Genomic DNA, 10557 nt, shown 5'->3' on the forward strand with positions numbered 1-10557 from the left:
TACAGTCATTTTAGCTGCCACTCTTATCCAAAGTGAGCAACGCATTGGAGGACAACGTGGGGGTTTAGGGTCCTGCCCAATGATTCCTCAAATGTAAAGGAGGCCAAATTTCAAATTCCACATAAAGGATGACTCATAATTAAAGAAAGGAAGTCTCTGATCTGGCTGCTGTGGCGGCTGAACCTGTTAGTTTCACTCTGGGTTTTGTTCAGTGTGTCATATCATTAATCTGTCATGAGTGAGCCTCCATGCATACACAGAAAAGAAAAAAAGTGACACATTAGAATAGAAAACAGATTTTACATTCAGTGCACAGGTGTGTTTCTATGTTCTTTTGATTTTTAAAATGGTTGTAGGTCTTTCGCAAACTCAACAGGTTACATCTTTTGGATTCAACGTCATCTGAGTGGATAAACTTCTGAGTTTGTTTTTAGTCTCAGGTTAATGTTTGATATGGCAACTTTCAGCCGTTTAGACTTTCGACTGTGTGAACCCACTGTGGGAGGAAAAGTAAATCTAGGCTGAGAGAGTGTTTGCCAAATGCAAAAAATAGCTTATTAATAATTTCTTCACAATATCGAATACATCTGTTTTATATTAGCTCAGTTCCAATAGTTGGTTGTTTTGAAGCCTTATTAATAAACTGAGTTATACAACTCTATTACTCATTTTCTAATTAAACCTCTCGATCCTCACAGCCTCGTCATAAGAACGGAAGATTTTATCCAGCTGGGATCTTCCAGGTTTGTCGAAATGACGAAGAAACCTAAAAAAAGTCCATTAGCTGTGCTTCCTCCTGCGTTGTTTTGGTTTGTCATCTTTGCAGCGCACAAACACTTTATCCTGAGACACTTCAAGATGCTGCCCATCATTTTTCATGGCACAGAACGATGTCCTGGAGAAAAAAAGGAAAAAAAACAAACAAAAAAAAACAATTTAGTTGACCTGGAGTTATTAAACAGAATGTGTGAGTGTTCAGATCCTGTGTGTGGGGGAACAGTCCACTAGATGGCAGTAAAAGTCTTCAGGAGTGATACTGCAGCTTGAACGAGTAATATAAAAGCAGAAAGTGAGAGTTTATTCAAATGGTAAATGTGACCACTCGTCAACTCCTTTAGGAAATTTTGCTCATGTAAAATTAAGTTTCTCATACTTCAGCTGCTTGTGTGCGCTCCTTGCAATAGAGTGCATCTACTCACATAGACAACTGTAAGAACAGGTTTCAGTTACTATCATTCGTGCTTTAAACCATATTATCAATTCATTTATTTTTTTTAAATCGATTATAATTAAAAAAAAAAAAAAAAAGTTCACAGAAGGCAACATCTCACAAGGTTAGCTGGCAGCAGATAAGCTGAGAGAGAGGTCTTCTAGAAGTAAAACGATGGAGGGGTTTTTTCACCAGCTGGTGAAAGACTGCTTGCAAATAATCAAACAAATAAAGAAAAACTTCTGAGCTTGTTGATCAAGTGAAAAACTGTTCTGTGGTCTGAAGAGTCAAAACTTAAATTGTTCTCTTGAAGGAACCCATCCGGCTTCTTGTCGGTACAAAGTTTAAAAATCAGCATCAGTGATGGTAGGAGAGTGCGGCACAGGTAAATTGCACATCTGAGAAAGGCATCAGTGCCGACTACATATACAGGTTTTGTAGCCAAATATGTTGCCATCCAAATTACTTTAAAGAAAAACCTGGCTTACTTCCCAAAGAAAATGCCAATCCACTTTTTGCATGCATTAACATGGCAAGTGCAGTGAAAGAGTTCCAGTAATCTGGACTGCCAACCACTGAAAACATCTGGAGCGTTGTGAAACCAAAAAAACGACAAAGGAAGTCAAACTTTTTAGCAGATGGAATATTATATCAAGCAAAATGGGAATCAACATATACTTTTTTTAACATGTAATTTGTAAACTCTTCCATTTTGCACAGCACCTCAACTTTTAAATATTTTTTTTTATTTTATTTTATTTATTTTTTTAAAAACAGGGTTTTAGAAACAGTTTCTGATGAAACAACAGTTGGACCAAACAGCTGACCTCTGCAAATTATAGATGGTATAATGTAGATTTTCAAGTCTAATTACTTGGTTAAATTTTTTACCCGTAAAATTATAAATGACATGTAATAATTGCACACATATAATGCAACAAAGGAGTGTTTTTTTTTTGTCTTTTTTTTTAACAACAAGCTTTACCTCTCCTGCGTCTCCCCTGCTTTGACAGCGATACTGCCCAAAGTCAGCTGAGGTTTTCCCCACTGGCCACCCCAGGGGATGATGGTCTGCACCCGATTCCACATGTTCTTCCACATAGCCGGTCCCTCCCAATGTAATTTGAGCAACATCAGGTCCCCCAAGTCTTTATCCAGTGTGATCAGGAAGGTGACGGTTGTGTTACCTGAAATATTTTCATTGCTGGTGAAGAGGGTACGAGGGAAGAAATTAAAACAAGCGTTAGATATTTTGTCCTGAAATTTGTTTAAAATTTTTATTTTTTTTTTCAAAGCTAAATCCTGCTGTTGTTATGATCAGCAGCTAAAGCAGGACAGCTGATGAGATTCCCCTGCTTGTACTGGTTTGCCTCAGGCTCTCTGATCACAAAACATTAAGATAACACACTTGTCAGGGAATGGTGTCTAGTTTAAATAATTCATCCCATCTTCCCTATTTATAGTTTTCTTTCGTGCAGCAGTTTGAGTTGTTTCCATGTGTGTCAGCTGCTCTCTTTAACTTGGATAAGCTGGATATTTGCATGCATCAAAGACTGGATTTTAGATGCGATGCGAGCCCGATGGGGGGTAAGACAGTACTCACATCGTGATGGTGAGGTCTCCGCTCTCCTCCTTCGTTCCGGTGAGGGAGATGGTGAGAGAAGGTTCAATCTTCTCTATCTGATTGATGAATTGGATCCTGAACTGATAATGATACACTGCAAAGAGGCAGCCGAAAAAAAACAAAGAAGAGGTGATGGTAACCATGGTAACAGAATACCTATCCAACACCTTCTTTAATTTCTGTTTATCTAAAACTTTTTTGATTTATGGGCTGATTATATTCAGCTGTTTCTTCAAAATTTGAATCCTAATGAATTTTGATGAGTTCTAATAAACAGCACATTACAACACTAAATGTCACACCTTTTTTTTGTAAAAATCACATCTTATTCGCCAATTCACATGGCCACTGACTTCTGCCTAAAGTAAAGGTACTTAAAGGACATTCAAATGGGCTATGACTTCTCAAACTGCAAAATCTGGGCGTGGAAGAACCCTGTTTTTCTTAAGTAAATGGTCAAAAGTCCCCATTACGCAGACATGCCCTGTTCAGTAAAATCAACTACAATATACAACAATGACTAAATTCATTGAAACGTTGATGTGAAGATTTTCCACTTTTCTAAAGCAATTCAACAAAAGAAATTGTTGCCGCAGAATTAGTGATATGAAGGCAGTGTTTGCAGAACTGACTGACTCAGTGGTGAAAGATCCACTCTTTTTCTTCTTGTAATACCAGCACCGAAGTTTAAAAAATTGGAATGAAAAGTCCTTCAAGCCTTGTTTATGTAAAGCGATCCAAAAGCAAAAGGTACTTACAGTTTAAAAGTAAAGTATTTGATTACGGACCAAAATAGGCTTTGTTAGTAATCCAATCTGTATATGCTAAAGTACTATATAATAACTACGGATCCATTAACATTCAAGCAACATTTAGATATTGCTACTCTGAGATAGAACGGATTTTACTCGTTTAATATTTTCTCAGATGGTTGTGTAACAACTCCAGCTTCCTCCCACTGTCCAAAAACATGCATGTTACATTAATTGGGGTCTCTAAAATTGTCCCTGGGAGTGAGTGTGAGCGTGTGAGTGGCTGTTCGTCTCGTTTGTCTCTGTGTGGTCCTGTGATGGACTGGTGACCTGTCCAGGGTGTACCCCGCCTCTCGCCCGATGACCGCTGGGATAGGCTCCAGCCCCCTCGCGACCCGACTGACGGATTTAGCAGGTATAGAAAATGGATGGATGGATTGGTTGTGTAACAATTCATTGACTCTGTGGATGTAGCCAGTGGGAAACAGCAAGTACAAGTTCCCTCGAAATGTACTTGACCACAGTACTTGAGTCATACATATATATACAATTTTGCTAAAAAATGGTTTCTGTCTCTGAAAAGAGAAGTCATCAAGCCACTGTTTAAAAAAAAAAAGAAAGAACCCTTCTTCTTTTGATAAACTCATTGAACAAGCTGTTTTCTCAACAGCAGAACAACTTCTTGTTGAACTTGAATGTTCTTGACATTCAACAACAGTTTTAACATATTTCAGCCACCCACCCAAACACAGACAAGTCGTAGTTTACTAGATCTCAGTACTGTACTATATTTGACAGTCATTCACAGCATATCTACCCATAGATTGGAAACTTGGGTGGGACTTTCTACTTCCGCACTAAACTAGCTCAAATCCTATTTAAAAGACAGAATACCTCTGTATGTATATGTATGTATATATATATATATAAAAATAAATAAATATATAAGACAAACTCTAAGAAAGCTGCAGGTTTGTTTCAACTTTTTTTTTTTTTTTTTTTTTTAAATCAAATTCTAAGATTTTCCTGTTTGCAAACTGGATTTAATTCATTGAATTCAACTGAAGGCCTTTTTGTTTTAAAGCATTATATGTTCTCTGTAAAGCACTTTTATAAATGAATCTTAAGCCCATCTAGTTAACAGGACAGCTACATACGTTTGAAAGGCATCCGGGATCGTGTTTTCAGGTAGAGCCTCTTGCTTCTGCCTGTGGGAACCTTCTTGATATCATAACCCAGCGTATTGCAGCGATTCTTCCGACAATCCAGGCAGACACCTTTGACAAAAGCGTTGTTGTCGCTGCACCTGTAGGCCATGCTCTGCTTGTCTTTATTCAGCAGAGAGTCAATGAACAGATGGACGGACCGCTCATGAGCACATTTCACTGTTTGTTCAAAGCCTGTGGGAACACAGAAAAATATGGTGGAAATTTAAAACACTTTTTTAAACTACTCTGATCTGAGTTACTTAATCACAATGCCTGACCGTCATATGCGTATTTAGTTCCTTATCACTAATCCTGTTATCTATCAGCCTGTCTTACTCTCAGATCTCCTCATCATATGTGCCACTGCTCTGCTCTGCTCTAAATGCCTTTTCTCTGAGTAGACTCATGTAGCCTGGAGGCAGCTCAGCTCACAGGGATGGACAGAGCACAGGATGCCACATGTTGCCAATTAAATCCTGAAGATGACAGATGCTTTAATGTGGTTATCACTGTCATATTATCCAAACGTGTTTTCAATTGAGAGACACCACAATTCCCAGAGCTACTTCTGTGGGACAGAGGGGAATCAAATGCATCTGCATGAACACAGAAAGAGAAACTGTCAACTGTCAAGTGAAAGATGAACTGGAGCCCAAGATGTAGCTTTCAAACTGAGGGGGAAGACCAATTAGAGAAAAAAAAATGTTATGATAAAGCACACAAAGAGGCAAACCAGAAAGCCTTGAAACAGCAGAACACACAACTCTGATCCGAGTTGGGTTGTAGATGGTAGAATGAGGTACCAGAGTGGTATGGAATCATTATTACACACATTAAAGACACAAAAAAGTTGGCTTTGTTCAGGATTTGTTGGTGACTATTTTGTATCAGTAAATACATAATGCTATTTATGATTTATTACTTTATCTTTAATGTGGCACCTAAGAACCCTCTTATTACGTATGCAGTCTTCAAGTATCACAGTCCTGCACCGTAAAAAAAGACAATGTAATTTAGGGGATTACTGAGATGGCCCATTCCTCGTCTCCTACTAACAGCTGAACAGTTTAAGCAGAACCTATGAAAGTGTTCTTAAACTGAACAGATAGGGATTACAAAGGACTTGGTTTGTGGATAGCTGTAGATAGTGGCAACTGACCCAGAATTCTTCAACAAATGGTGAGGAAGTGGTTGTGTGCTAAAGTCTGTCAAAATGCATATATATAGCATGGCTGTATACTATATATATATATATATATATATATATATATATACACACACTGGATATTTTCACAGTCCTCAGAGCATAAACCATAGCTAAAATATTGCTTCTAAAAGAGCAGTTTGCTCGATAAAACCCTTCCTCATTGAATATGTAATGAAATGGAGCCTTGAAAGGTAAGCTTGCGGCTGTTTATCTCTTGCTCTCCAGAGAATAGTACCAACGCACATGCGCTTTCGTCCTAATTTTCTGAGGTGTTGCAGAGTGTCATCATACCGTGGAGCCCGTACTCGCTTATATGTTCATAAATATTTTGCAAGTCACATCCTGGCTGGAAGTCTCCTCCGTTGGGGTAAAAGTCATAATGTGCCACAGCTTGCTTGATGCCAACACTGAGGCCCAAACGCTCGTGGGTGAAGGTGTGGATGGCATCCACAAACTCTGCATCATCAGGAGAAAGTCTGTCTGTGGGAGACATGCCTTCAAACAGCGGCCCGGCTGGATCAAGACCTGGAGAGATGCAATGTGTTGTTTGAAGTAATGCAGTTTCAAAAAAACATGAAGATTGTCAATTAAAACAATGGGCAGCAATTTAAACAACATTCAAATCCTATGTCTAAATCAAATAGTGTAAATACAAATTAGAAAAACAGTGAAATCATAGTATTAGTATTTTATATACATATATATATATATACATACAGTATATATATGTGTGTATATGGACCCAGAGGAGACTGAATATCTGAGAGAGTTATAACTCACATCTTATCTTATAGATGATTAAATCCCAAACTGGAATCCTTGCGTTGCCCCCAGATTTTTTTCTCAGAGGTAAAGCCTTCCCTGTCTTTACTTCTGAGAGACGCAGCCACTCTGGGATGCTCTTTTTAAACCCAGCATGCTACTGACCTGTTTCCAATTAACCTGATTAATTTTGAGATGTTCCACCAGGTGTTATTTTAAGCTTTACAGAACATTTCTTGTCTTTTCTTGCTGTGTCTCAACTATTTATAACATTTCTTGCCAACATCTAACTTCAAAAAGAGGAGATAAACAGAAACAGTTTCATTTTTCAATATCACCATTTGATGTGTTTACTTTTTATTGCTTTCAATTAAAGTAAAGCTCTGGATGATGCTAGTCATTACTCTCTGTTTTAATTTGATGATTTACACAGCATCCCAACTTTTTAATACATATGGCTGAATGTTTATTTTGGCCACTGAAGTCAAAATGTGTTTCTGATGAACTATTGTGGAAAAACTTACCCGTGATTCTTCCAATCTTCTCTGAGCCTTCCAGATGGCTTCCAGCAAATCCAGAAATGTGAGCGCCAAGGCTGTAGCCAATCAGATGAGTTTTTCTAACTGGATACTGGTACTCTTCCTGTTAGAGATTTACTACATGTAAAGGATTTTGTAAAAGTGGGGCATGCTAAGCGTTACATGACTTAAAAAGGAAAGTTAGCTCCACTGAAAATATTTTACTTCATTTCATGCATGAAAATGAAAGGTTTCCCTGTGGAAAATGTCTCACCTGAAGTGACTGCAGCAGGTAAGCTATGTCTTTCCCAACGGTGCGGGTGCTCTGTACTGCTAAGGGATAGTGCTGACGAGCCAGGGACAGCCAGTCGGTCATCACCACATTTATATCTACAAGATTAGTCTTGAGAGTTGAGGCCAGTCTGAGCACCCAGCTTTCCATCATACCATCCACCTTGAAAAGAACAAAACGAAATGAGTTTCTTTTTGAAAAACCGATGTGTTGCTATGGACACCATATCTGGCTGATCATGTTCAGTAAGTCAGAAACATACAGATATGAAGAGTTTGCAAGAAAACAAATACACAAAAGGTAACTGTGTATGAAACACCTTAAATAAATCAATAACTTCATCAGTGTTTGATTTGAGCAAATTTGATCATTTTTCATTGTGTTTCTGGCTTTTGAACTTGTTTCCTTGTCCTGTAGTCGAGTCCCATGTTTTCTGTTCAGTGGCTGAAATCAGTGAAGTGTAAAAGAGAGCGGGAGTTGACCTTACCGACCACCCGTGAGTGATGATGATGAGGGGATTACTGCTGTTGAAGCCACAGGAGGTGAGAGTGTGCAGCTGCAGAGGGTCCAGTGTGCAGGTGTCCTCACCTCTCAATAACAGCCTGAACACTGAACTGCTGACATATGGCTCTCTCAGCTTCAGGACACCTTTCTCCTCTGTGCCCATTACTCCTTAGAGATCAGAACAGCACAAGAGTTATCTGTTTGTTCTCCTGGATTTCTCTGCTTTTCAGAGCATTTACATGATATGTTTACTTTGAGGTAAAAAATTACCAAAAAATTAAAAAGGAATAGCCTGCATGGAAAGTCACTATATTTTTCCCCTTTAGACCAGGGGAACTGTTTTAATTAATACGCTGGTACGATAATCCAAAAGTAAATGAAGAGAATTCAAAGCAGTCTCTTCCTGTTTCTTTCATATTTGGACTGTAAATAGACTAAAACCCATTCAGAAGTACTTTGCTTTGTCTCCAGCTTATGCAGACGTCTTTGACAAATGCACACATGTGATGCCTCCATCATTACTAATATGATAACTCTTGGCCAGAACTTACACAAACTTTTTTTATATAAACTCCTGCACCCTAGCCAAGTCTGCGACCACAAAGATTACGGAGCCTCGCCCAATGGAATCTATCATTACATTTTCTAGTCTTCTAATAACAAGACCAGAATTCAAGGAGCCTTGGCAACCAGTGTTACCTTCACATTAGCTGCGCTTTCTGAGATAGAATCTATGGTAAAACCATAGATTGGGCAGTAGAAGTCGCAAAAATTGTCATACAGCAACTATTAGTCTTCCATCTGTCTGCTTTTAAAGCTGCACATTGTTTTTGGCTGATCTCTTCACTGCAACATTGGTTCATCCACGTCCAAGATAGAGACAAATTTAAAAAAGCAAACACAGTCCAATTCAAACTTTTGTAGTTTACAAATAATTTGCAGAGATTTGCACATTTTGACATTAACAAAATTTGCATACACAGTGTAGTTTGTGTGTTATTTGCTGTGAGCAACTGTGAACCACTTTATGTATTTTATGTTAATCAACCAAACACAGAGACAACCAATTAAATATGACATGTAATTTAAGTAAATGGATTACAGAAGGGAGAGGGAGGCTTATGTTGAGATGACGAGAAAATGCTGTGAAACCACTAGACTGGGATTTGAGAAGAAAAATTTGGGAGAATGTTGATAACAGATTTCCTTTTCTGTTGGCAAGGGTAAAAATGGCAAGGAAGAAGGGATGCCAAACATATTTTTCAAACTAGAAAACAACATTCAATATATCTTTTTCTGAGATTTTGAATATTTGAGACCATATAAAAATCAGCTATTTTTGACACAACAGTAACATACAAAGTTGACCAATTACTTGATTTGAAAACTGAATCAAGGGTTTGGAGATGATCTAACTGTCCAACACGGGTAACCAGAAGTGAATAAATCATGACATATCTTAAAAAAAAAATTATTTGATTCAATCTTTTCATATGGATCAGTCCTGATTGAACCCCTCAGCAGTGTGTGACAGCTGAACTGCGCAGCTCGGTCAAACTTTACAATCACAGGCTGGGCAGGTGAGCTTTGTTCAAACCCACAGAAGTTGTTTTAAGTTCAAGTGGACGATCAGATGCAAGATGAGGCGGTTTTCAAAGAGATACTTTCAGATAATGTGTGCAGAAGTCTGAACTGCATACGTTGGATATTTCTTGAAAGACATAAATCTTTTGCACAGTTTAAGATGGGGAACAAGCTATATTGTCATGCTGAATTTTAAATGAGAATTCCAATAAACTTCTGACAGAACATCAAGTTTTAAAAACTTAAGGTATCAGCCTTAACAATGCACTTTGGTGTCCTCTGTTTGATATCAGTTTCGCGTTCTAATGAGTCTAACATGAACAGACAGCGATGTGTAAAAGGGTATGAAAAGTGTACTTGACCATGATTAAATCAGTCTAAATATCGGAAAGGTCTGCCTGTCAGCTGTTCAACATTCTGTATTTACCTTCAGTTTGTAGGTTTTTCATTATTATAGGGAGCTAAACTAAGGCAAAACATGTATGTTGTCAGGACTTTTAGAGACCATTTGGCACGTTACTTACCTGCTCTGCTTCCTTTGATTTTCTTCCCCTCATTGAGGTGATATGCTAAGAGCAAACACCACAAGATTTTGACTACAGACATGATGTCACAAAGACACTGGTAATCCCTTTGAACCAGGCTTCAGGTCTGCAGTGGGATGAATACAGCAAGACTTTGAAGGTGAGATCCTTTTGGAGTAGAAGCTCTCTTAAATAAGCTTCATGGCTGTCCTAAGATTTAAAATGAGGTCATTTTACTGTACTGGTCGGACAGAAAAGGTAAGACAGGGGAAATGGTGTATGGATCAGGGGCTTTCAGTCCTCACCTGATTGGCTGGGAGTCAGTGCAAGTAAATCGAACTTATTGTGAAAGAGCAGAGGTGTGGGTAGGGA

General features: G+C 38.4%; 1 protein-coding gene across 1 annotated transcript; it reads right to left on the reverse strand.

Moving 5' to 3' along the window:
- Window positions 1-780: 780 nt before the first annotated feature.
- On the reverse strand, window positions 781-10267 carry lipca (lipase, hepatic a). Its single transcript, XM_075471117.1, has 9 exons — window positions 10186-10267; window positions 8061-8245; window positions 7556-7735; window positions 7288-7405; window positions 6293-6526; window positions 4744-4986; window positions 2814-2928; window positions 2196-2414; window positions 781-895 (listed from the first exon to the last, which is right to left on the reverse strand). The coding sequence occupies exons 1-9, from the start codon at window positions 10265-10267 to the stop codon at window positions 781-783; spliced, it is 1491 nt and encodes a 496-aa protein (XP_075327232.1).
- Window positions 10268-10557: the final 290 nt, after the last annotated feature.

Source organism: Odontesthes bonariensis, chromosome 1 (assembly GCF_027942865.1).
Source record: "Odontesthes bonariensis isolate fOdoBon6 chromosome 1, fOdoBon6.hap1, whole genome shotgun sequence".
Taxonomy (NCBI): Eukaryota; Metazoa; Chordata; class Actinopteri; order Atheriniformes; family Atherinopsidae; genus Odontesthes; species Odontesthes bonariensis.

Coding starts and splice junctions, on each gene's coding strand:
- lipca (XM_075471117.1), bottom strand. CDS start 10,267: ATGTCTGTAGTCAAAATCTTGTGGTGTTTGCTCTTAGCATATCACCTC. Junction 7,406..7,555: donor ACCTGCTGCAGTCACTTCAG/GTGAGACATTTT, acceptor AATCTCTAACAG/GAAGAGTACCAGTATCCAGT. Junction 4,987..6,292: donor AAGCGAGTACGGGCTCCACG/GTATGATGACAC, acceptor GTGTTCCCACAG/GCTTTGAACAAACAGTGAAA.